The sequence below is a fragment of the Primulina eburnea genome, chromosome 6, assembly GCF_022965805.1.
Source record: "Primulina eburnea isolate SZY01 chromosome 6, ASM2296580v1, whole genome shotgun sequence".
Taxonomy (NCBI): Eukaryota; Viridiplantae; Streptophyta; class Magnoliopsida; order Lamiales; family Gesneriaceae; genus Primulina; species Primulina eburnea.
Window position 1 is genome coordinate 31,134,402 of NC_133106.1, and position 27,577 is coordinate 31,161,978.

The 27,577-nt window shown below is 34.9% G+C and overlaps 2 protein-coding genes and 1 long non-coding RNA gene across 3 annotated transcripts; all 3 read left to right on the plus strand.

Moving 5' to 3' along the window:
- Positions 1-2,822: 2,822 nt before the first annotated feature.
- On the plus strand, positions 2,823-4,981 carry LOC140835475 (uncharacterized). The gene is made up of 6 exons (XM_073200969.1): positions 2,823-2,860; positions 2,969-3,021; positions 3,260-3,322; positions 4,247-4,351; positions 4,434-4,592; positions 4,773-4,981. Exons 1-6 carry the CDS (start codon positions 2,823-2,825, stop codon positions 4,979-4,981), a joined length of 627 nt encoding a protein of 208 aa, XP_073057070.1.
- A 10,745-nt stretch (positions 4,982-15,726) lies between these two features.
- LOC140834236 (uncharacterized) lies at positions 15,727-16,729 on the plus strand. The gene is made up of 3 exons (XR_012118672.1): positions 15,727-15,930; positions 16,021-16,130; positions 16,316-16,729. It is a non-coding gene; the product is annotated as an uncharacterized lncRNA (long non-coding RNA).
- Positions 16,730-21,373: 4,644 nt separating this feature from the next.
- Positions 21,374-24,412, plus strand: LOC140834237 (uncharacterized). The gene is made up of 6 exons (XM_073198984.1): positions 21,374-21,512; positions 22,273-22,335; positions 22,420-22,499; positions 23,262-23,370; positions 23,455-23,614; positions 23,683-24,412. Exons 1-6 carry the CDS (start codon positions 21,510-21,512, stop codon positions 24,180-24,182), a joined length of 915 nt encoding a protein of 304 aa, XP_073055085.1. The 5' UTR covers positions 21,374-21,509; the 3' UTR covers positions 24,183-24,412.
- Positions 24,413-27,577: the final 3,165 nt, after the last annotated feature.

The window sequence follows — 27,577 nt, forward strand, 5'->3', positions numbered from 1 at the left end:
TGTGAAGTCAACAAAACCTTGTACTTTTAATTTTTTTCGCAGTATAAATAGAATAGAAATTATTAAGAATAGGTGTTATTTTTTATTTTAATGTCGGAATGTAAAATTCTATATATAAATATACAAAACTCTATTTTTTAAAAAAAATAAAATAAAATTATACTAGACCCATTTGAGTCAACGCAGTGACCAAGTCCCAAACTTTACATGTTCCAAATACAAACGATATATACAATGTGTGAAGAATTGGATAATGATGTTTGACTTGCTCATAAGAATCGACATTGTTGACTACCTGTTCTGCGTTTGACTTGCGCTTAACATTTCCATTTTTTTAAATCAATCGGGTTTGCAAATTTTGAGGTCTCATTTTCTTTCAATCAGGCATACTGAATCGTGTTCGTAGGTATCATACTTCGACCAATTTATGTACTAAAAGAACACCATTATTACTCTATATTAATACAAAAAAACTCCTATGAGATTGTTCGATGAATCAATTTTATAGACGGAATCTCCGACCTGACCTTTAGCACAAAATATCTATTTTCTTGTAGATTTGAATTTTGGCTCATCTCATTACCCTCAATGATGTATCATTCATCTATGGATATGATAGAATATATCCAAATTTACATCCAATAGATAAGTCATGGTGGCACAGAGGTAGACCGGTGGGTACAGCATATCAACAACTCTGGTAGATGAATCCTACCTAGTGGGCACTCACTACCTCACTTCACCTTTTTTTTCCACGGATAAGATCTTGCCACACATACAACTTCCAAAAAAAAAGTTGGATCATATATAGCATGGACAAAATTCTTGGTCAGTCCATTCCTAATCATGGTAGGCAATGCCCACATGGGTGGGAGAAATAAACCCAAAACTCTATATATAGTACAATTTGTTACGTGTGTTGTATGTTCCAATCATATCTACCTCTGTGTCCACAATTGAGGTGACACTCCCTATTTGATATGATTACAACACCTATCTTCACCATTACATCATTAAAAAAAATACTTAACTCGGGTAAATTGATAAACCCTGTCCTCAACATTACATCGATATATTATCAAAATTCGATGAAGAATGTGTGGGTTTTAGTTGTCGATTGTAAGCCATATATATCATTGATCTTTAAAAAGTTGAAGTCAATTATTAAAAAATATAGTCTTCAAATGTCAAGTATTTGAATATTTCAACAAAATACATCGACATAAATAAAGACTAGCCGTGTCTAGCGACTTTGCTTAATTTCCATGCAAATTATTAATATTACGTGAAACTTTCATATTACGTGAACGGTGACCTTACTTGGCGTTTACAATTGCCCTCATACAATGATGTTTTCAAATTTGCTTCCACTATTTTTGTGTTAGTTTTTTACATTTTGAACCGAAAAATACGGCCTTGGTTAATCAATTAGATTTATCGTGATTGTACGTAGTCAAAGAAAAACTTGTCGACGAAAGCTGACTTACGCTTTCTTTAAAAAAATCGTAGAAATGAGACTAGATCAAGTTATAGTAAATGATGAGATCCAAATATCGACTCACATATATTAAATTTAATTGAGTATTTTTTATCACTTAGCTTAGCTAAGCCCAAATAAATTTTTTTAAAGGGTATTTTCATGCTTTTCTTGTAATATTAATTTACTCAAAATTGATTTGCGAATTGGAAGAGTTTATAGTTTGATCTGATCAATCTAATATGGATAGTCTCTTGTGAGACGTTTCTTATCTTTTATCTGTGAGACGCGTCAACTCTACCGATATTCCCAATAAAAAGTAATCTCTTAGCTAAAATGAAATATTTTTTTCACAGATGACCAAATAAGAATATCCGTTCTCACAAAATACGACCTGAGACCGTCTCACACGAGTTTTTGCTTATTAATATTACCCCGGACAAATGATCTTGTTATGTTTTGTATCTTAATGCTCTAAAATACATTTATTTCTTGTTAGTTTTTTTAGTATGAAAATTAATTATTTAAATATATTTTTTAAAAAAATATTAACACTTAGAAAATTTGATTTTGATTTTAATTTTTCAATCTTTTTACAACAGTATTTTATATATAAATAAAAAAAAAATTATTCTCGGACCCTGGCTTCACTCAACAATGGGCCACAAGTCCTAAAACAAGTCCATTTGAGTCTTGGTTTTGGATTGGGTTTTAGCATTTACTCGAAATAGGCCAGCCGAAATTGTCCCTCGGTAATTTGGTTCAACATCGACCATGTGTAGTAGGTTGTAACATCCTAACATTACATAACTAGCCCAATAAATGTGGATTGGCCTGGGTCGAAGAGGCCAAATCAACGACGTCGCGGCATCTACTTTTCATGCACATGATTAAATTCTCCCCACTCGGAATCCCTCGCAGTAATTTATCGAGACCTTCGCGGAAAAAAACTAGTGCAATCAAACAGCTCGCCTTCTTCAAATCAGATCGGAAGAAAAGAGAGGACATCACAAAATGGGCGTTAATTTATTTCTTTTTTGGTTTACTTATGGTTTTATTGCATGGATCAGGATTATAAGATTTTGCGGTTATGTGCATATTGAATTCTCGGTTTGAACTGTTGTTTTAGATTTTTTTACCCCGATTTGTTGGCTGGTTTGAAGGATGGTGGAAACATTAAGCACTCTTATGAGATAATCTGTTGAATTTAATTGCTTTCTCCAGAGTTGAGTTGATAGGGTTTGAGACATGAAACTGACCTAAAACTGACTTAGGGTTGAAATATTCTAGGTGAAAATTTTCATGAAAATAGAAAAGTTGCATGTTATTGTGGGGGGATGGGACTATGGAGGAGGCTCAGTTTCCTTTGTCAGCCTTCTGGGGGTATCTATTCCCTCTATGCTTGTTGTACTTTTTTAAAAATTGTCTGGGATTTATGGAAAATTATACGTTGATTTGTGAAAAGTGAACGATTTTGCAATGAAATGTCAGATTACCAGGAATGAAATTTGAATTGATTTCTATTGATATAATAAGAGATGAGCGTCTGCAAAATTCGTTCTTATACTAAAAATATCTATCTTGAATTTTGTTTGAACATCTTGCCTACAGCACCGTTGTTTTATATATTTTTCCACGTTTACAAGTGACAGTTATAAATTGCTTATGTTGCCTTAATTTACTTCTTTATATGTTATTCCACTTGATTTATCTCTAGGATTGGTGTTTTGCTTAAACTTTTTGTTTATCAAGTAGATTGAAGTGAATTCGTTGGTTCTGCAGTCTCTCTGCCAGCTGCAAGGGCAGATAATTTTTACTACCCCCGGAATGGGATCCCAAAAAAAGGTACTGTGTAGTGTAATTTCGTTTAAGTGATTGTCATGATAGTATTACATAGTATTCCACCTATTTTTATACGCTCATATTCTTCAGGGGTGGGCAACAAATTCATGGTCAACATGCTTGCGGGAGAGAGCAGAAAAATCGAGATACAGGCATCTTGATAATAAGTAAATGCGTTAGGCAATTTGAGTGATTCGTTTTCTTGTTATTTTGTTTTTTTTCTGAGGACTGGCCGATAAGAAAATTCTTGTAATTTTTTTTGTTTAATCGCAATTGCTCGCCAAGAGAAATGAACCGTGTGCAATTTTTTGATTAGGATTCCCTTTGGGAATTTTCACAGTAGAGCTGAACAATCAGCTTTTAGTCCATTTGAAAGATGCTCCTGGGTGATACAAAACATTCGATGAAATGATACATGAAAAATTTATGGCCAAATGTTCATGATATGAGAACTGTTAGAGATTGGATTCCATGGAATGCAACTAGCGTGTTCGTGGACAGAACATTGTCATGTAATTTTTAGTTTGTTTCGATGAGGGCAATTGTAGACCAGCTTCCCTCCATACCAGGAAAGAGTTTTTTGATCCTCATGGGGCAGTTGGTCTGACACAATTTAATTTCCTGTGACTGGCTAAGCATATCAATCACATTTATCATTTAAAAATGAACTGTGTATGTGTCTGTCACATTAATAATTGGACTGGTGAAGAGAGACTACGTACCTTGTAATGGTAATTATTACTCATCGATGAATAGCGTCACGAGTTGAAAACCAACTAACAAATGTTTGCATCTCATCATCTGCACTAAAGGAATAATGTGTCTTGCACATTGACACACATGATTGAAAGTGTGTTGATGGATATCTATGTGTGTTTTAAGATGCGTAGGATGATGAATTCATAACTTATGCTCTTGCTTTTACAGGTTTGAGATGCCTTTTAATATATGGTGTGGTGATTGTGAGTCATGATTGCAAAAGGTGTGCGGTTCAATGCGAGAGAAAAACAAGTGGAAATATTATCTACAAAGGTATACTGTTGTTTAACACAAATGCTCAACTAGTTTTCGTGCATTGTTTGCTGTGGTTGTATAGTCATCTATGATGTTTCAGAAGATATGGAGCTTTCAATGACAGTCTGCTGCTGCAGACATGAGATTGTCATTCACAGATCGACAAGTTGCGAGTATGGACTTATAGGGAGCTCGAAAAAGATCGGAGGATATGATGCTGAAGGAATGCTGAAACTTTGGTGCTGCCAAGTGGAAGATGGTTAGTTTTCGTTGATAAACAAATCATCTCGTATGTCATTCAAAAAATAAACCTTATTGTCGGTTTCAGATAAGAACAGCTGGCAGATCCCTTTTACCGTTGGTAGCACCAGGAGAAAGATATGAGAGAAGAAAGAAAGAAAGAAGCTGAGCCCAGTACTGGTGCTCTTCGCGGTTTCAGATGCCATGCATTCAGACGATTATTCCTTGAACCAAACAACTGCGAGCCAACTTAGGATCAAAGAAAGAGTGGTTGAGAAGAGTCTAGTTCTAGGAAATACCGGATTTGGTTTAAGACTATCTTTCGTTCTGAAGGAGGATGCCGCGGCTGCATCACGTTGTAAATTTGCTACCAAGTTTGAAAAAATAGAAAAACACAAGGGCCACTAATTCAAGCCGCCTCAATTTTTTTGGACCATCCAGTCTTCGGAGGTCTGTATAAAAACACGCTTGGAGCTGGAAGCTGAAAAGGAGGAAGGATAAATCGTCATCCGTGTCAAAATTGTTTAGTTGGAGGATTCAAGCCATCATCATGGGCTCAGGGTTTCCTCCTGGTAAGTTACCAGCGTTTGAACCCCACCCCACCCACCCAGCTTGTGATTATAACTTGTTTGGTCACTTGGAGATGTAGTTGAACAATAATCCGTGTGAGTTTGGCGATAGTTTAGTAGTTGCTTTGAAGTCGAGATAAATTTGCCAGTTTTGTGTATATGCGTACCTGCCATGTACAGCCTTATTAATCTGTTGTATTATTTTACTTTTAAGAAGTATTGAACTGATTACCTAAAATGTCACTAATTATATTATAGGGCATAAAACGGGAAAAACTTTTGGGAAGCCAATTCTTGAGCACTTGTTTAGGCTGAAAATACTCATGACAGCCTGATACTGATTTCATCAAGAACATATTGACCCGGAATAGTGTGATAATTAAATAAGTCGACTAACAAAATTAATAGTTGCCGACCGATTGCTGGTGTAGAAAATGGGGACCAAAATGGAGCCGGTGCGTGTGACAAAAAGGGTCGTCTTCTTTTATCGATAGGGCAGATCGAAGTACGGAGTGCCATATGATGAGATCTTTGCTATTGGAATGATTTGATACTCAGAACAAAGATGATAATGTGTAATGGGATTGGAAACCACATCACATACCATTCTCTGCTGAGACCAACTGTGCTTGGTAAAATTTTCGAATAGTAAATAAATAAAGGTTTGTCGGTATGTATTTTTCAGCAATACCTATGTATAGGATTAAAAAAAAAACAATTAATATTATATCTAAATGGTCTCATGTGAGGCCGTCTCACGGATACAATCTGTGAGACGGGTCAACCTTACCCATAGTTCACAATAAAAAGTAATACTCTTACGGCTTGCGTTTGTGGTTGGAAGTGATAGGAAGGATAGTGATACCAACTAATGCAGTAGTACGTTAACGTGAACAAGAAATGATTTGGGTAGGATTGTCAAATATGGGTAAATAATATTATGTTTGGTAAGATTTTTAACTGTAGGATAAGGTTTGAATTTTGGGATGAAAAGACGAAATTGCCCTTCCCTCCGACGCGGGGCCGGTCCGGAAATGGTGTGTCAGTTTCCGGAAAAAAAATCGTCGCTATTAGCGACGGTTTTTGAGAAACGTCGCCGATCTGGTTTTGAATTAGGTTCTTTCGGCTTCTCGGAGAATCATGAATGCAATTTGGGCATTACGCCGGGGATGTGTGCAAAAGAAAAAACCTGTTTCAGTAGTTTGCGAACCTGGTGGTTTTGCAAACGTCCGCTAAACGCTGTCTGGCGGCGGGTCCATCGCCTGTCCGGGGCCGGTCCGCGTCGGCCGCGCGGTTGGACGGTCCGCGGCGTTGTAGAGCGGTCGGTGGCCGGCGCGACGGGTGTAGATTGGCAGTTCGTTGGCGGGAAGTGGTTAGTGATTTTGTGTGGGTGAATTTAGGAGAAGGGTAAAAGTTGGAAAAATAGAGATGGTAGTATTAGAGTGGATAATATAATCCTAGGGGGTGAGGAGTATTAATTTTAACCTACCTAATATAACCTAATCATCTAGGAGGGGATCGACTTGGTTGAAATAATCACCCCAACCAAACACCGGATAGAGAGGATAAATAATATCTATGCCTACCCAATCACCCAACACCACGTTATAACTATTTTTTCGTTGGATTATCCAAAATAAAAGATCCGTCTCACAAAATAAACCCAGTGACAGATCGTCTCACACAAGATTTTTGCCTATTATATACATAATAATAAACTAAATTTTATATGAAGAATAATTGTGAGAACAGAAGATAAAGATGCGCAAAAGCTCTGATGTATTATAGTGCGTGTTGCTCTTGATCTTGATAGTTTACATGAATAGGTGTGACGCCAACACGAGCAGTGTATACTTCAACATGTTGTGGGACAACCTTATTTTTTCTCTAAGAAAATTGAAATTTCAGAACTTGTAGTTGAATTGTGTTTTTTTTTTTTGTTTTAGGTCATGTTATTTTTTTAAATTTTGATGTTCATTCCCAATACTCCCGTGATTTTTTAGAATATATTTGTCTGGAAGACATTACTGATATTGATTTTCTCTTATACTCGAACTCGTTTATGACAAGAATAAATCTCATGTTACGCACATTTAGAACTTATCTAAGCAACATAAGCTCTGAGGAATGATGCGATCAATAACATACATTAGGTAGATTAGTGGTCTCTTGCACACAAAAAAGACGGAACAAAAAAATCTCTTTGCTACTAAAAACTAATACAAAAATTTCGTTGTCTGAGAAATTGAAATTTGAACAAGTTTAAGACTAAAGTCAAATCATATCAATCACAACGAAAATTAAAATTAAAATTTTTAGTTTTGTACGACATTTTCTCACGATAATCTTGAAGCCAAAATCCTGCATTTTGGTTGTTTGATTTTTGTTTCATATTTTTCTTACTGATTGTTACAAAATAAATGTTTTTAGTAATATAAATCTATTTGTAGTTGGTCGTCGAATTTAAAGACAAACAACATGAGGGGACTCAATACATTTTTTTATTTTGAATATTGTCGTAGTAGTAGTGGCTTGTGAATATTGTCGTAGTATTCGCGCATCCACATATTATATATGGTGCTTTTGATATTGTCGTAGTTGCGCCATCCCAAATATATATTGTGCTTTTGAATATTGCGATAGTAGTGCCTTTGTAGAAGAGATCTGATGAGTTTTCACTTGATTGATGTGACGAACAGTCAATACATTTATTCTTCTCTAGTCCTTGGTGAAAGCGAAGAACTTAGGAGGAATATGTAGTTATCTGTCGCGATTTAAGTGTAACATGGTAGTCCGCTACTTCCTGCATTTCGATGCGCGAAACAAGGTGCAGCAAATCAACTTATCATTCAAATAGTAATCACAGGCCTTCTCGTCGAAATGAAATCCGTCAGAGATTTGATATGTTGGGTCATGTGATTTTACCACACACATCACGACTGGCTTCTGTAGTGCAATTAATCTCCGGCATGATTGATGAAGTTGTATTCGAGCGTTTGTTTCTGTGAACGCCAGATATTGCAGTGCCTCCCGAGTAAATACATATCCAGTTTGGGAACGTGCTTTGTGTGATCAGATAAGTGTCCAGCATCAGCATAACCAATTATACGGATTAGCATCTTTTGAATACAAAAAATCCTAGTCTGTCGTTCCGTTAGATAACGGAATATATGTTTAATTCCGTTCCAGTGTCTCTTTGTTGGGATATGTGCTAACTCTTGCGCAACAGATTCACGGCAAAAATATATCAGGCCTTGTAGAATTTGTAAGGTACATAAGGGCACCGATAGCACTTAGAATGGTACGTTCTGGACCAAGAATTCTTTCATCTTCACATGGACGGAATGGATCCTGTTTCTATGTTATGATCTACCAACCATTGAGAGTACTTACAAGGATTGATTTATCACATATTAAAACGTTTTGTAAGGATATTGTTCGTATAGATTGGTCTGTGAACAAAACATTCCCCTCTTTTGTGTATAATTTGTAAACCCAGAAATACTTGGTTTTTCCAAGATCCTTCAGTTCAAATTTCTTCCTTCAAGTATGACCACACTTCTTGATTTCTTTATCCGTTCCCATGAGTTTAAATCATCAACACTACAGCATAATTGACGATCCGGATGTTTGTGTTTCTTAATGAAACAAAAAAGGCATATTGAATTATTTTACATATCCCTTTTCATCAAGTGACCACTTAGTCGATTTACCACATTCGAACGGATTGCTTTAACCCATATATGATCTTTGTAATTTCACAGAAACATTCTCTGGGTTTTTGAAACTTTGTTGCTCAGGCTCTAATCCTTCAGGGATTTTCATACTATATATATATTACTTCAAGTGATCATATAAGTAAGCTGTAACAACATCCATAAGGACGCATTTCTAAAATTTTAAGATAATACCAAGCTAATCAAATACCGAAACTCTAATTGCAGCCATCACAACGGAGAAACCGTTTCTTCCATAATCAATTCCAGGCCTTTGAGAAAACCTTGTGCACCAAGTCGAGCTTTATATCTACTATTTCATTTTTCTCAATTTCATTTCGAATAAACAACTCAGTGTATACAACAGGTTTTTACACATGTTAGGTGTAAGGACTATAGGTCCAAATAAAAATTACGTTTATTTAGCGAATCCAATTTCACCTGGATGACACTTTACATTTTATCCAACCTGACCATTTTTACATTCACCCAAAATTTTGGTTCATGATCTTCATATCATTTATGATGCGATTGCCACATTATCAAAAATATATCATCAATTTCTCTATATCTTTTCGGTTCCATATTTTCCAGTATTAATGTAATTGATAGAGATTTCATGATTACTCGTCATTTGTGGTTCTGACAGAACATTTTCATCATCAGCGTGTTTCTTCAGGAACACCATTCTCATATTTGTGAATCATCATCTGTTTCTTCAGAACATCATTATTTATTTTGTGATCATCGTGTTTCTTTATGAATTTTCTTTTCAGGATTTTTATCCTTGAACGACTGGCCTTCAACGCTTCAGGCGTTTAATGACATCATGAGTATGTTCCATTTGTTCTTGATTTCAATTCGGCAGGGGCATGTTGCAGCATGTAGTATTGATTTAATTACCCCGCTTTTGTGTCTGCAAACTGCATCTGTGTTGATTTGCTATTGCTTTGCAAGTGTTACCATTTGGTTTACATATTTTTCCATTGTTTTGATTATTCTTGATCCAGATGTAACAAATGTAGATACATAGCCATCTACCATTGTCCTTTTTCGGTATGTTCTCTGTTCTCACTCCCCTAACATTGGGAAATTTCCTCATTAAAATACAATCAGCAAAACGGTGCTGTTAACACGTCGCCTGTCTGAGGTTCAAGATATTCAAATGATGATGGACTATCAAACAGTATAAATTCCAACCTTTCTTGAGGCAATCGGCACTACCCATACATACAAAAAATTTCGAAATGAGAAATGTTGAGTCTTACCAAATTGCAAGACTACAATGGGAAGTATATATGATATGCACTGGTTTGATGCGAATTAATGAAGCAGCATGTAAATTGCATGTCCCCATATAGATAAATCAGGGCTTTTTTTCATATCATTGAGTCTAGCAATCATTTGCAGACGTTTAAATCAATGGATTCGGCCAATTCCATTATTGTGTATGTACATGAGAACAGGATGCTCAACCATGATCCCATTAGACATACGATAATCATTGAATTCGGGAGTAAATTCACCAGGACATTATCAAGTCTATTTTCTTGATTGTATATCGGGAAATTGATTCCTCAATTTTATTATTGAGCAGAGTAATCGTTGCAAATGACAACATTTCGGAGATTGACATAACAATACATGTGACCATCTGCGGGAGCATCAATCATACCAATAAAGTATCTGAAGAGTCCACATGGTGGATGGATTGCGTCCCAAATATCACCACTGAATACGTTCAAAAAAACATTGGTGCATTCAGTTTGGATTCTTGACTGTATGAGTCTTATAATAAGTTTTTCCAAGTAGAACAGATGCGTTTACATTGAAACTTATTATTCTGAAAGATCTTCTGGTCTTTTCAGTGTATGACCATTGTATTTCTATAATTCTTCGCATCATTGTTGAACCAGGAGTTTTTTTTTTTTTTTTTCCAATCGATTCATAGCCAATTGGTTAGAATCGAAGAATTATCAACTGCATGTTTGATTCAATGAGACTATTGTGTATATGCAATCCAGTAGGGAGCATGGAGTTTTTCAATCACATATTTCTTCCTGATTTAATATGTGATTAAGACAACCATATATTTCTCATTCCCTTCATTCATGTTTGCGTGCATATCCCATGAGAAGTAATATCATTAAACTCAACAATTTATTTTCGATTGTGGTGAATATAAAAGCATCATTGATCAAAAATTTTGTACCATTAGGTAACAAACTTGTGTCTTTACCACATCCTTTATCAAGTCTACAGGACCTGATTTGTATTCACCGTTTGTTTTTTTGTTTGGTTTTATGTTCCAAGAATATCTTTTAACTCGGAGGATAGTGTGCGTGTACCACATATTCGGGTATGCAAATTCAGCTTTGACTCATAGTCATTTTCCCTATTTGAATTTTGTTACCTTTTTATTCGTTTGGAGCTGGAAACGTATGTAGTGACTTTTTAGATCTTCGTGCTGATAATGTGTGGAAAAAAGTAAAAATTATGGTAAAAAGTAAAATCTGCAAACTCCAAAAGTTAACCAAACTACACAACTTTATAAATTTTTTCTCTCTACTCAATTGTTATTGTCTTTACAATGAGAGAATCTATTTTATAGGTTTCTTTACACAATCCAACCAAAACATAAATTCATATCACCCTACATCATCACACACTAATTTTCAATATTTACAACTCTATTTTCAACATTCAAATATTCATATACCACATTTTAAATTATTTTTTCAACAATGGCACCTAAATTAAAAATTTCTAGTGATGGTTTAGAATATTTCCAATATACTCAGTGATACTCAGAAGTATTTTGGACTGGTATTTCAAAGAAATTGAAAAAACTTCATAAGTTAAACCGCATTCTTCTAAATAACAAATATTAAGTTGAGCAATTTTTTGTACTCGGTGTGTTTCGCCAAAAAAACTCTATATGTAAGCAGTTTTTTTAATGTTTCCACGAAATTATACAATCAATATATGTGTAGAGCTGAGCGTTTGCCGCTTTACCAAAAGTTATAACGTAGTAGTAATGGTGGCAATTCAAATCTTTTAAAACTGCACAGTAGCTTCAAGCACAGCGTTCGAATCGCTCTACTAAGAGAGGACATTAATTGCACCCAACAATAGTAATCCATATATGAGAACCTTTTCACATGATCACTTCAAATATGCGAACCAAAGTAAATTTATTATTTAAACTACCAAATTCTTTAATTAAATCTTTTTTTTTTTAATCAACGACTAATTTTTTAAGTCCGCATTGAAAGTATTTCGTGTGATAAATCAATAGAAAGATTTGCACTTGTTGAATCTAATTTTTCTAAAACAAATTTATCACTAAACTAAGACCAAAATTGTTACTGTATAAAATTTAACCGTTTTCTTCTCTAAATTTAGCTTCGTCAAAATTAAAAATTGAAAATCGTTGCCTGATTGAGAGAGAATGACCCAATTGAGTTAAGAACAACCAACACCCAATTATACTGGATGATTTTTCTTAATGTGTCCGCGTCAAAATTCTATTCACCACCTCTTTGTGGCAATTTTGTTGTTTTTTAAGTTTTCAATCAAATTTGTATTTGGCTGCAATCCTAGAGCGAAACGTCTCTTTTCGACAATGTTGATGGACAATTATCTCTGTCTATCGGACGAGAGACCCCCGTGTTTTACTTTTAGTCGTGATACCGGATTGTAATATTTCTAAACTTGTAATGACATGTTTGTTGAGACTCGTTGTTCCCGTTTATCATGTCCACCGGAAACCAAGATCTAACACTCGGCATGAAGGAGGAAAATCATGCAATAGAATTTAGGACTGTTTGGTTTTTTAAGTGTATTCACACCGAATATTTAATCATAAAGGTGATCTAAAATCAGTATTAATAGATATAATATGGACTGCGAATTTTGCCCTTCACTAGACAGCGAAACACTTAATTCTAACATTATATTTTCAAATATACATAAACCATCATAAGGTCATCTGAGCCGTAAAAATATACACTTATGTTCAAAAAGGTTATTAAAAAGCATTATACATCTGCCACATATAATTATAAGGAAAAATCATTATCTTCAGAAGAAGTTATATTACCTGGGCTTATTTCAAAACCAAAGTAATGATATTACTTCATCCATCTCGTGACCTTAAATCTGAGATTGAACCATTTTCGTAACCATCCCATAGGCCTTCTGTGTCCAATAGAAGCACAACAGCCAATCAAATAAAATCATGAAACTGCTTCCAACAAGAACATCCTGCCACATCAGTTAGAATAAAGTCAAGAAAAACCATTAATACCTCTGTGTCAACGAGCTCGGTGAGCGTTGCTTGATACAGTTATTACTATGTTAAACTGTATAGAACTTGATACACACTCAGATCAGAGGCCTCTTTGAGATGGAAACGTCTTGAACAAGACTCTGCATGGTCGTTTCATTCAGCTCCACAGCATATTTCTCAAACGTCTAACGATTAGCAGTTTCCTTTCCATGTTTGCCGGAGACGAACTTTTTCTCTAGTGTTTTCCAATCAGCAGGCAAAGATGTCCACCAAAGCCGCAACTTTCGATCTCCAATGCCCCAAATAAAACCCCCCCCCCCCCAAAAACAAAAAAGTTTATTAAAAACGGACAATCTCGAGAAATTATCCAGTCAACAAATTGGAAAAAGCTCCAGCAACTCGAGTAAACCGTTTTATCTACCTCCGATCCCTCTGCAACACCTTGGACCGTCCAACGCCATTCATTGAAGCAATGACTCTCTAGTTTCGGAAGTGCATCATGAATATTAGAATGTATGACGTGAAGTATTGCTGGAAGAATCTTGCCACACAAAAGTTCACCGAGAGCCAATCTTATCCAGCACATGCATAGAAAGAATTTTATTCCACAAGCATAAGTATAAGTGTATAATCCACCCCACCCCTCATACTCACACCTTAACCCCTCGCTCATCGCCCTATTCTATTCCCTTCCCGCCCTCAGCTATTCCTGGCCTTCCCTTTATCTCTGCTATGCCTACATCAACACTGACCTCTAATTTGCAAATTTTGTCTCCTTTCTCTGGTTTAGCTCTTGATAATGCAGGTCTATCTTCAGTTGCTAACAAGCCCATGATTCCTGGCCCTGGTGCTGGTACTCTTCAGTAGCTAACAAGCCCACAATACCTGGCCCTGTTCCCTTGACCCATCTGACAATTTCTCAACCCTTAACATCTGTTGCTTTGGCATCTGGTTCTCTTTTTGCAGAAACTTCGACACCTTCACATATAACTCCAGGGCCGCTACAGAAATCTGGACAAAGCATTGTTTCTCCACCTCAAACTTTACTAACTAGTCAGAAAGATGTGAAAGTAGTTCAGGTTTTACCACAGCCTTCACTACTGCCTATACTACCTTTACTACAAATACTCGAGCTCTCAAGGTTTACGGAAGCTCAACTGCCTATACTACCTTTACTACCAAATACTCGAGCTCTCAAGGTTGTTCTCTTTAAATATATCAACAAGCAGACATTTATTTTCATTATTTCTGTATCTTCTTAAATCATCCTTTAAGATTGAATTGAATGCTATGAATGATGAGTGTCTACTAGGGTCCCAACTGAATTTTACCAAACTCTGTTACTAGCTTTTGGGGTTAAAAGTCGTATAAAATTGAATACTTCATGATGGTTGATCACATTTGAAATAAGTTTAGGGTTCTAGTCTGTTTTGTTCAAAAGTATAATTTTATGAAGACCCACTACAATTGAATTTGACATTTCTTTTCAACTTTCTGCGATGTGATCCTTGATCAACATATTTTTTTATTGATATAATATTATTCTTACACCTCATTATATTTACCCAATGCGATACAATAAAAAATAAAGGAAAAACATATTTCACATCTTCCCTCCCCTGTCTGCCCTTTTTCCTTGCCCACATCCTCTGTACTCAAAAGGTCACTCAGAGATTTTTTGGGGGGAGTAGTGAGATTGAAATCCTTATTTAAAGTCTGTGGGCTGATGTTGTGTGAGTGGGTATATGTAAGGGCATATATCGGACAAGTTGGACGTTATGAAGAGTGAAGGTGGAATGGTTAAGTTGGTAAACATAGGGTTGTGGTGAAAAGGATAATGGAAACAAGTATCCAATGGATTCCCGTTATCTGTAAAACTTTTTGAAACTGTACTTAGGGTTTTGGTCTTGAATCAACTAAAATTTTTAACAGAAATTTATACTTAAATTTGGTTATTGTTCCTCAAATGGAAATTCTACCATTAGGCAAATTTAAAATGTTTTCGGAAAATTGCAAGCACAATTTTTGGGAAAGTTAGTGGAATGTGCAGTAGTGATCGATCAACTGACAACCAGATAATCCTCCATTAAGTAGCAAAAATCAGAACAGTGGCCTTAATTTTCAATCGCTCGGTCTCTGGGACGACAAACTGTCCTAATGTGCAAAATATTTGAAGCTTGTAGCACCTCATTTTCTATTTGCTGTTGACAATTTGGATTGGGAAACTGATAAAATGTGGTTTGGTTAATTATGTATTGTTTGCGTTTTTTCTTTTTCGCCAATGATGGTGGTCGTCCATTGAGTAACAACTACGGAGGGCCTGGCGGACAAGGATCTGGGGTAATTTTTGAGGACTTTGTACTATTTTATAAATTACCAATTTCTCCAAGAATGATCATTGTGCTGAATAAATTTATATCTATGTTTATTAATTTTATGACAATGATTTTAGAAGTAATTGGTTGTATCTTTTTTGCCATACAAATACATACTTGATTATGTATAATTACTATTTACTTCTCAACACGTGCAGCTTTCTCTGGCTAACAAAGGGTATGCAGACAAACTACCAGATTGCACGCCCTGTGAGAAAGTTACCGAAGAATTTGATTTTATGGCAGTGAACGAGAAATTTATCAAGGACAAAGTGTGGGGTCATTTGGGAAAATGCAATCAATCACAATCTAAATATAAAGTGTTAAATGAAAGTGGAAGTGATGAATATGATTCGCCGGACGAGTATGATACTGAACTGTCAAAGATTGAGATCAAGCCATCAAGGTTATTTTCATTCTTGATTGTTATCTGATCAGTCTCTACATTTGGAACAAAATTTTAGGTTAACACTCTATTATCTTTGTGTGCTTGCAGCCTGTTTATAAGAAGAATGATTTTTTTGATTCCCTTTCTTGTAATGCTCTGGACAATAACCCTAATTATGGAAGGACTAGATATTCGGAACAACGAAGTTGGATTCCGAGGTCTCTCCTATTTGTTCTAATACTTTTTTTTTACTTTATACCTTCTTCACCCTAAAAACTGAGTGTGAATACTGGTTTTCCAACTCTCTCGAATGGGTTTGTCATAATCTTGGGTTGTTTAGCTCTATTTCCCCTTGGTTTCCTACCATCGGTTTTAAGATGGGCAATGCATTTTTGGAATGCAGACATTAGGAGATTTTTCAAGGTATCGGGGTTGTCGTGGCTCTGTTCAGGGAGGTGGTAGTGGTCGGTTTCGTGGCTCTTACTATGGTGGAAGAGGTTATGGTGGATACGGCTACACGGCTAGGGGTCGTGATCGAGGTTGCATACCTAGAGTAGTAAAGCATGTGTTAGTAATGAGGATTCGAAACCCGAAGGTTAATCTTGTCTACCGGGATAAATGTTGATTTGATACTTGCTATGATGGATATAGAATCTTGGCCACTCTCGTTGTATGTATGTATTTGTGGAGAAACAATGATGGAAAGGTCTTTCGTGTAAATGTACTAAAATCTTTTAAGAAAATATTACATAAAGTTCGAGAAATTTTGTATTTCGAGGCGATCCATTTATATTTGCTTCCAGTTATGTTTTGGTAATTTGAAATGGAGGGGAATCAGGCATCAATTTTAAATTACTCTTGAAAATTCCTTGGAGTAATTTTTTTGTTTGTAGAGTAATTACATCGTTTGAAAGCTACTAAAAATGTAATAATTTTAACATGTCTCTTGACACGATCTTGATATGCTTAAAAACATCATAATTGTTAATTATATATATATATATATCTATATATATATATATATATATATATATATATATATTATAATCTATAAATTTCGATTATAATTTTATTATTTATAATAAACAATAATCAATTTTAAATTCAGAACTTTTATCTTACTCATTTACATGTTAGCAATACAAAGTAATATAAATTACAAATCATGCAACTTAAAAATTCATCATAAATTACTTGATTTGTTATATAAACATGTAAGCAGTAAATTTAAAATTTATAGTCTTAGTTTTCTAAATAATAGAAATACATTTGAAATCAATCAATCCAACCTATTTAATTTTTAAAAGTATATTTGGAAACTTCGAAAGCTTTATGCTACTTTATCATGCAGGAGCTGCGTAGAAATAGATTTCATAGCATCGTACAATGTCAATATTGGAGAAAAATTTATTTTGAAGAAAATGTGAAACCTTGTTCAATAGATGAAAAGCCACAGAATTAACCATATTATAAAAGATGCCCTATGTATACTATCCCAACCTTAATTCTAACTAGATACTTTGCACACGTGTGCGTGTATGTACAGTTTTTTTATAATTATCTATGGACTAAGTGAAATTTGACAAATTATCGAGGGACTAAAGTGCTATTTGAATAGTTGTAATTTAAAAAAAAATAAAAAAATGTTTTTTGAATAAAAAATAAAAAGAAAAATGTAATTGTGATATAAAATAAGGGGCAAACTTGGGAAATCAAAAAACAGACTAATATTTTTGTTTCTATTAGATTAATAGCTAGTAATAGATGAAATATGTTTTTCATATTTTTTTTGAAACTGTTTTACTGTATACTTATAATTGTCTCTGACTTCAACTTATATTTATTTAAACCAAATCATTATAAATTATAATTATAACTTATTAAAATTGAAAAAAAAATGGAGAAAAACAGGAAAATTTCATATCAAACCAAAGAAGACATATACATTTGATTTGACCCATTCATTACATCCAAATGATCCTTTTCTCCACAAGAAAAGTAAAACCTCTCAACGGGCCGCTCTCGGTGACTTAGGCATCTCCGGGACCCTATTCCCATCATAATCATAGTAGATCGCCCCCGAAACTCCGGCGGCTGGCATTTCTCCCCCATCAATATCGCCTTCTGCCAAACCCCGATCTCTTCTTTCCCGGCACCGGAGTCCCGGCCTTGATTTCTTGCCATGAACTAAAGACATGATCGCCATGCTGCGAGACTTGTTTTCAGTTGCTTAGGTAATACTAACGGCGACTTAAGGGGCGTGTTCGGCTCATGAGTCGTTTTGGAAGCATACTTTCTTGGGATTTGTCTTGCATGCTTGCACAGAGGGCGACTAGGAGTGACGCTGAGACAAACAGTCCTATTGCTAGAGGGATGGAGGAGAAAGTATCACTTATATGGATTGGGATTGAGATTGGGATTGGACGAACCATTTTTTTGTGTGTTTTTGTTGTTTTGGGAATTGAGATTGCCTTAATTGAATGGAAATGGTTTGGTGTTCATAGATATATAGGGGTCAGAGAATTGATTTCCATGTATATAAATTGCAGGGTGCAGTTGAGAGGTGGGAGTGTGAGACAGACAACTTCAACGATTCTACTTTCTTGGTATATATTACATTTATCGGATTTGTCAAGTCTCTGTTGTATTTGCTGCTCATCAACTTGTCAACTGGATTATCAAGTTAAATGTCAACTTGGCTCGCTTCAATTGTTTTAATGGGGTTTTTTTTTTATTATATCTATATATCTTATACATTACTAGTCATCAAGGCGCACAATTATAACAAATAATAAATCATCAAAACTTATATAGATTGTCTTGCATATCAATTTTGTGAAGAAATATTAGTTATTATTATTATTATTATTATTGGGTTCTATATTAAACCCTACATTCATATTTTTAATATTTTATTGATTATGCTAAATATAATAATAAATATTTTTAGAGAATGAAACATGATTTGTTGAATTTAATTTCAACTTTTTTAGGTGATGAAAAGCCAACGCCTCTTCGGGAATATACCATTTCTTTACTCCTAAACCGAAATCATGCATGTTCGTGTTTCATATTATGTACTATAATTTGTAAGTCAAACAAACCTTGTATCTTTTAAATTTTTTTCGCAGTATAAATAGAACTATTAAATTATTAAGAATAGGTTTATTTTTTATTTTAATGTAGGATGTAACAATTATATATATAAGATATACATAAAACTCTATTTTTTAAAAAATAAAATAAAATTATACTAGACCAATTTGAGTCAACTGCAGTGACCAAGTCCAAGACATTTACATGTTTCTCAAATAAAAACGATATATACAATTGTGAAGATTGGATATATGAATGTTTGACTTCCTCATAAGATCGACATGTTTGACTACCTGTTCTGCGTTGACTTGCGCTGTACAATTTCCATTTTTTTAAAATCAATGGTTTGCAAATTTTTGAGGTCTCATTTTCTTTCAATCAGGCATACTGAATCGTGTTCGTAGGTATCAATAACTTCGACCAATTTATGTACTTAAATGAACACCATATTACATCTATATAAATACAAAAAAAACTCCTATGAGATTGTCGCATGAATCAATTTTATATGACGGATCTCCGACATGACCTTATGCCAAAAATATATATTTTCGTTGTAGATTTGAATTTGGCTCATCTCATTACCCATCAATGATGTATCACTCATCTATTGGATATGATGAAATATATCCAAATTTACATCCAATAGATAAGTCATTGGTGGCACAGAGGTAGACACGGTGGGTAAGCATATCAAAACTCTGGTAGATGAGATCCTACCTATGTGGGCACTCACTACACTCACTTCATTTCCACGGATAAGATCTTGCCACACATACAATTCCAAAAAAAAAGTGGATCATATATATGCATGGACAAATCTTGGTCATCCATCCTATCATGGAGGCAATGCCCACATGGGTGGGATGAAATAAACCCAAAACTCTATATATAGTACAATTTTGATGTGTTGTATGTCAATCATATCTACCTCTGTGTCCACAATTGAGGTGACACTACCTATTTGATATGATAAAACCCTATCTTCACCATTACATCATTAAAAAAAATAATAACTCGGGTAAATTTAAAACCCTGTCTTCAACATTACATCGATATATTTATCAAAATTCGATGAATGTTGGGGTTTTAGTTGTCGGATTTGTAAGCCATATAAATAATCATTGATCTTTAAAAGTTGAAGTCAATTATTAAAAATATAGTCTTTCAAATTGTCAAGTATTTGAATATTTCAACAAAATACATCGACATAAATAAAGACTACCGTGTCTAGCGACTTTGCTTAATTGTCCATGCAATATTTAATATTACGTGAAACATTTAATATTACGTGAAACGGTTGACCTTACTTTGGAGTTTACAATTGCCCTCATACAATGATGTTTTAAAATTTGCTTCCATATTTTTGTGTTAGTTTTTTACATATTTTAACCAGAAAAATACGGCTTGTAGTAATCAATTAGATTATCGTGATGTTATACTTAGTCAAAGTTAAAACTTGTCGACGAAAGCTTGACTTACGCTTTCGGTTAAAAATAAATCTAGAAATGAGACTAGATCAAGTTATAGTAAATGATTGACGAGTCCAAATATCGATCTCACATATATTAATATTTAATTAGTATTTTTTTATCACTTAGCTTAAGCTAAGCCCAAACTAAATTTTTTTAAAGGGTATTTTCATGCTTTCTTGTAATATTAATTTACTCAAACTTGAGTTGCGAATTGGAAGAGTTTATAGTTGATCTGATCCAATATTAATATGAGTAGGTCTCTTGTGAGACGTTTCATTAATCTTTATCTGTGAGACGAGTCAACTATACCGATATTCACAATAAAAAGTAATACTCTTAGCATAAAAAGTAATATTTTTTCACAGATGACCCAAATAAGATATCCGTCTCACAAAATACGACACGTGAGACCGTCTCACACGAGTTTTTGCTTATTAATATTACCCCGACAAATTAGTATCTTGTTATGTTTGTTATAATCTCTAAAATACATTTATTTCTTTTAGTTTTTTATAGTATGAAAAATTAAAATTATTTAAAATATTTTTTTTAAAAAAAATATTAACACTTAGAAAATTTGAATTTTGATTTTTAATTTTTCAATCTTTTTTAACAACAGTATTTATATATAAATAAAAAAAAATTATTCTCGGACCCTGGCTCATCTCATAACAATGGGCCCAAGTCCGTAACACAAGTCCATTTGAAGTCTTGGTTTTGGATGGGTTTAGCATTTTACTCGAATAGGCCAGGCCGAAATTGTCCTCGGTAATTTGGGTTCAACATCGACCATGTGTAGTAAGTTGTACATCCTAAAATTACATAATAGCCCAATAGAATTTGGATTGGGCCTGGGTCGAGAGGCCACTAATCGAACGACGTCGCGGCATCTACTTTTTCAGCAATGATTAAATTCTCCCCACTCGGAATCCCTCGCATAATATTATCGAGACCTTCGCGGAAAACTAGAAATCAACAGCTCGCCTTCTTCAAATCAGATCGGAAAAAGAGAGTGACTATCACAAAATGGTGCGTAATTTATTTCTTTTTTGGTTTACTTAATGGTTTTATTGCTGGATCAGGATTTATGATTTGTGCGGTTATGTATGAATTGAATTCTCGGTTTGAACTTTGTTTTAGATGTTTTTACCCCGATTTGTTGGCTGGTTTGAAGGATGGTGGAAACATTAGCCACTCTTATGAGATAATCGTTGAATTAATTGCTTCTCCAGAGTTTGAGTTGAATAGGGTTTGAGACATGAAAATGACCTAAAACTGACTTAGAGGTTGAAATAATTCTAGGTGAAATTTTCATGAAAATAGAAAAATTGATGTTATTTTGGGGGGATGGGACTCTGGAGGAGGCTCAGTTTCCTTGTCAGCCTTCTGGTTCTATATATCCCTCTATGCTTGTTGTACTTTTTTTAAAAATTTGTCTGGGGATTTATGGAAATAATACGTTTGATTTGTGAAAAGTGAACGATTTTGCAATGAATGTTCAGATTACAGGAATGAAATTTGAATTGGATTTCTATTGATTATAAATAAGATGAGCTTCTGCAAATTCGTTCTTTACTAAAAATATTCTATCTTGAATTTTGTTTGAACATCTTGCCTACAAGCACCGATTGTTTTATATATTTTCCACGTTTACAAGGAGTTATAAATTGTTATTTGCCTTAATTTACTTCTTTATATGTTATTCCACTTGATTTATTCTCTAGGATTTGGTTTTGCTTAAACTTTTGTTTATCAAGTGATTGAAAGTGAATTCGTTTGGTTTCTGCAGTCATCTCTTGCAGCTGCAAGGGCAGATAATTTTTACTACCCACCGGAATGGGATCCAAAAAAGGTACTGTGTAGTGTAATTCGTTTAATTGATTGTCATGATTAGTATGTACATATATTCCATATTTTTATACGCTCATCTCTTCAGGGTGGGCTGAACAAATTTCATGGTCAACATGCTTTGAGGGAGAGAGCAAGAAAAATCGATCAAGGCATCTTGATAATAAGGTAATGCGTTAGGCAAGTTTAGTGATTAGTTTCTTGTTATTTTGTTTTTTTTTCTGAGGAACTGGCCTATAGAAAAATTCTTGTAATTTTTTTTGTTTAATCGCAATTGCTCGACAAGAGAAATGTACCGTGGCATTTTTTGGATTAGGATTCCCTTTGGGAATTTTCACAGTAGAGCTGAACAATCAGCTTTTAGTCCATTTTGAAAGATGCTCCTGGGTGATACAAAAACGATGAAATGATACCATGAAAATTTATGGCCAAATGTCTCATTGATTATGAGAACTGTTTAGAGATTGGAATTTCCATGGAATGCACTAGCTTGTTTCGTGGACAGACATTGTCATGTAAATTTTAGTTTGTTTCGATGAGGGCAATGTAGACCAGCTTCCCTCCATACAGGCAAAAGAGTTTTTTGATACTTCATGGGGCAGTTGGTCTGACACAATTTAATTTCCTGTGACTGGCGTAAGCATATTCATATCACAATTTTATCAATTTAAAAATGAACTGTGTATTGTGTCTGTCACAATTATATTGGCGGTGAAGAGACTCGTGACTTGTAATGGTAATTATTATATCATCGATGAAAGCGTCCGAGTTGAAACCAATAACAAATGATTGTGCATCTCATCAATCATGCACTAAAGGAATAATTGTGTCTTGCAATTGACACAATGATTGAAAGTGTGTTGTGATATCTATAGTGTGTTTAAGATGCTTAGGATGATGAATTCATAACTTATGCTCTTGATTTTACAGGTTTGAGATGCCTTTTAATATATGGTGTGGTGGATGTGAGTCCATGATTGCAAAAGGTGTGCGGTTCAATGCTGAGAAAAAACAAGTGGGAAATTATTATTCTACAAAGGTATACTGTTGTTTAACACAAATGCTCAACTAGTTTTCGTGCATTGTTGCTGTGGATGGTTATAGTCATCTATGCTGTTTCCAGATATGGAGCTTTTCAATGAAGTCTGCATGCTGCAGACATGAGATTGTCATTCAAACAGATCCGAAAAGTTGCGAGTATGTGATTATTAGTGGAGCTCGAAAAAAGATCGAGGAATATGATGCTGAAGATGCTGAAACTTTGGTGCTGCCAGTGGAAGATGGTTAGTTTTCTTTGATAAACAAATCAATCTCGTATGTCATAAAAACATAACCTTATTGTCGGTTTCAGATAAGAACAAGCTGGCAGATCCCTTTTACCGTCTGGAGCACCAGGAGAAAGATATGAAGAAGAAGAAAGAAGCTGAGCCAGTACTGGTGCGTCTTCAGCGAGTTTCAGATGCCATGCATTCAGACGATTATTCCTTGAACAAATCACTGCGAGCCAAACTTAGGGATCAAAAGAAAAGAGTGGCTGAAGAAGAAGCTAGTTCTAGGAAATCCGGATTTGGTTTAAGACTTCTTCCTCGTTCTGAAGAGGATGCCGCGGCTGCATCACGTGTTAAATTTGCTACCAAGTTTGAAAAGAATAGAAAAAACAAAAGGGCACTAATTCAAGCCGCCTCAATTTTTTCTGGACCATCCAGTTCTTCGGAGTCTGATAAAAGACGCTTGGAGCTGGAAGCTAAAAGGAGGAAGATAAATGCGTCATCCGTGTCAAAATTGTTAGTTGGAGGATTCAAGCCATCATCATGGGCTCAGGGTCCTCCTGGTAAGTTTACCAGCCGTTGAACCCCACCCCACCCCACCCAGCTGTGGATTATAAATTGTTTGGTTCACTTGGAGATGTAGGATTGACACAAATAATCCGTGTGAAGTCTGGCCGATAGTTAGTAGTTGCTTTGAAGTCGAGATTAAATTTGCAGTTTTTGTGTATATGCTGTACCTGCCATGTACAGCCTTTATTATCTGTTGTATTATTTGTACTTTTAAGAAGGTATTGACTGATACCTAAAATGTCACTAATTATATTATAGGGCATAAAACCGGGAACTTGGAAGCCAAGTGCTTGAGCACTGTTTAGGCTTGAAAATACGTCATGACAGCCTGATACTGATGTCATCAAGAACCCATATTACCTCGGAATAGTGGTGATAATTTAAATAAAGTCGACTAACAAAATTAATAGTGCCGACCGATAGTGCTGGTGTAGAAAATGGGGACCAAAATGGAGCCGTGCGTGTGACAAAAAGGGTCGTCTTCTTTTATCGATAGGGCAGATCGAATACGGAGTGCCATATGATGAGATCTTTGCTATTGGAATGATTTGATATATCATGAACAAAAGATGATAATTGTAATTGGATTGGAACACATCACATACATTCTCTGCTTGAGACCAACTTGTGCTTGGTAAATTTCGTAATAGTAAATAAAATAAAGCGTGTCGGTATGTGTATTTTTCAGCAATACATATTATAGGATTAAAAAAACAATTCATATTATATAAAATAGGTCTCATGTGAGACCGTCTCACGGATCACAATCTGTGAGACGGGTCAACCTTACCCATATTCACAATAAAAAGTAATACTCTTAGGCTGCGTTTGGTTGGAAGGATAGGAAGGATAGGATAAACTAATGATTAGTACGTAAAGGATAAAGAAAATGATTTTGGTAGGATTGTAATATATGGTGTAAAATAATATTATGTTTGGTAAGATTTTTAAGTGTAGGATAAGTTTGAATTTTTGGATGAAAAGACGAAATTGCCCTTCCCCTTCGCGACGGCGGCGGCCGGTCGGAAATGGTGGCAGTTTCCGGAAAAAAATCCGTCGCTATTAGCGACGGTTTTTGAGAAACCGTCGCCGATCTGGTTTTGAATTATTTTGCTTACTAAAAAATTTGACATTTAGCGGCGGTTTGAAAAAAAACCGTCGCTATTTGCGACGGTTTTTTACAAACTGTCGCTAAACAGCTGTCGGCCGGCGGTCCATCGCCTGTCGGCCGGTGCTCGGCCGCGGTTGGCGGTCCGTCGGCGGTCGACCGGTGGTTGGCCGGCGGCGGTTGTGGAGGCGGCAGTCGGTGGCGGGAAGTGGTGGTAAGTTTGATTTTAGGCGGGAAGTGGTGGTGATTTTGAATTTAGGAGAAGGGTAAAATTGGAAAAATAGGAGGTATTAAGAGTGGGATAAATAATCCTAGGGGGTGAGGAGGTATTATTTTAACCTACCTAATATAACCTAATCATTCATAGGAGGGATTGACTTGGTTAAATAATCACCCCAACCAAACACCGGATAGAGTAGGATAAAATTATCTATCCTACCCAATCACCCCAACCAAACGTTATAATATTTTTTCGTGGATTATCCAAATAAAGATCCGTCTCACAAAATACAACCCGTGAGATCGTCTCACACAAGTTTTTGCCTATTATATAATAATAATAAATAAAATTTTATATTGAAGAATATTTTTGAGAACAGAAGATAAAGATTGCAAAAGTACTTGATTATTCTAGTCTCGTGTTGCTCTTGAATCTTGATATTACATGAATAGGGTGTGACGCCACACGAGCATGTATATTCAAATGTTGTGGTGTAACCTATATTTTTTCTTAAGAAAAATTGAAATTTCAGACTTGTAAGTTGATTTGTTTTTTTTTTTTGTTTTAGTCATGTTATTTTTTAAATTTTGATTTTCATCCAATAACTATGATTTTTTAGAATATATTTTAGTTGGAAGACATTAATGATATTGATTTTCTCTTATATGACTCGTATGACAAGAATAAAATCTATGTTATGCACATTAAAATTATCTAAGCAACATAAGCTACTGAGGATATGATTGCGTCAAATAAATAACATTAGGTAGATTTAGTGGTCTTGCACACAAAAAAAGACTAGAACAAAAAAAATCTCTTTGCTACATAAAAACTAATAAAAAAAATTTCGTTTGCTGGATGAAAATTAAATTTTGACAAGTTATAAGACTAAAATCCAAATCATATCAACTCACATAACGAAAATTAAATTTACAAATTTTTAGTTTTGGTCGACTTTTCTCCGATAATCTTGAAGCCAAAATCCTTGCATTTTGTTGTTGATTTTTGTTTCATATTTTTTCTTATCTGACTTGTACAAAATAATGTTTTTAATAAATAAATCTATTTGTAGTTGGTCGAATTTATAAGACAACAAAACATGATGGACATCAATACATTTATTTTGAATATTGTCGTAGGTAGTGCCTTTGTGAATATTGTCGTAGGTATTGCGCATCCCAATATTATATATGTGCTTTCTGAATATTGTCGTAGGTATTGCGCATCCCAATATTATATATGTGCTTTCTGAATATTGTCGTAAGTAGTGCCTTTGTGAAGAGATCTGATGAGTTTTCACTTGATTGAATGTGACGAACATCAATACATTTATTCTTCTCTAGCTCCTTGGTGAAAGCGAAGAACTTAGGAGGAATATGTTTAGTTCTGTCGCTTTTTATGTATCCCTCTTTCATTTGAGCAACACATGCAGCATTATCTTCACATAGTATCACAGGCTTCTCGTCGAATGATAATCCGCATGAGATTTGGATATGTTGGGTCATTGATTTTAACCACACACATTCACGACTTGCTTCATGTAGTGCAATAATCTCCGCATGATTTGATGAAGTTGTTACGAGCGTTTGTTTCTGTGAACGCCAAGATATTGCAGTGCCTCCACGAGTAAATACATATCCAGTTTGGGAACGTGCCTTGTGTAGATCAGATAAGTGTCCAGCATCAGCATAACCAATTATACTTGGATTAGCATCTTTTGAATACAAAAATCCCTAGTCTGTCGTTCCTCGTAGATAACGGAATATATGTTTAATTCCGTTCCAGTGTCTCTTTGTTGGATATGTGCTAAATCTTGCCAACAGATTCACGGCAAAAGATATATCAGGCCTTGTAGAATTTGTAAGGTACATAAGGGCACCGATAGCACTTAGATATGGTACTTCTGGACCAAGAATATCTTCATCATCTTCACATGGACGGAATGGATCCTTTTCTATGTTTAATGATCTAACAACCATTGGAGTACTTAAAGGATTTGATTTATCCATATTAAAACGTTTAAGGATCTTTTCTGTATAATTGGTCTGGTGAACAAACATTCCACACTCTTTTTGTTCAA

Excerpts from the sequence above, each read along its gene's own strand:
- LOC140835475 (XM_073200969.1), top strand. The coding sequence starts at position 2,823 with ATGGAGGAGGCTCAGTTTCCTTTGTCAGCCTTCTGGGG. Across the intron at positions 2,861-2,968 it reads CCTTTGTCAGCCTTCTGGGG|ATTACCAGGAATGAAATTTG; the intron begins GTATCTATTCCC and ends ATGAAATGTCAG. Across the intron at positions 4,593-4,772 it reads GTGCTGCCAAGTGGAAGATG|ATGCCATGCATTCAGACGAT; the intron begins GTTAGTTTTCGT and ends TCGCGGTTTCAG.
- LOC140834237 (XM_073198984.1), top strand. Across the intron at positions 22,500-23,261 it reads CAAGGCATCTTGATAATAAG|GTTTGAGATGCCTTTTAATA; the intron begins GTAATGCGTTAG and ends TTGATTTTACAG. Across the intron at positions 23,615-23,682 it reads GGTGCTGCCAGTGGAAGATG|ATAAGAACAAGCTGGCAGAT; the intron begins GTTAGTTTTCTT and ends TGTCGGTTTCAG.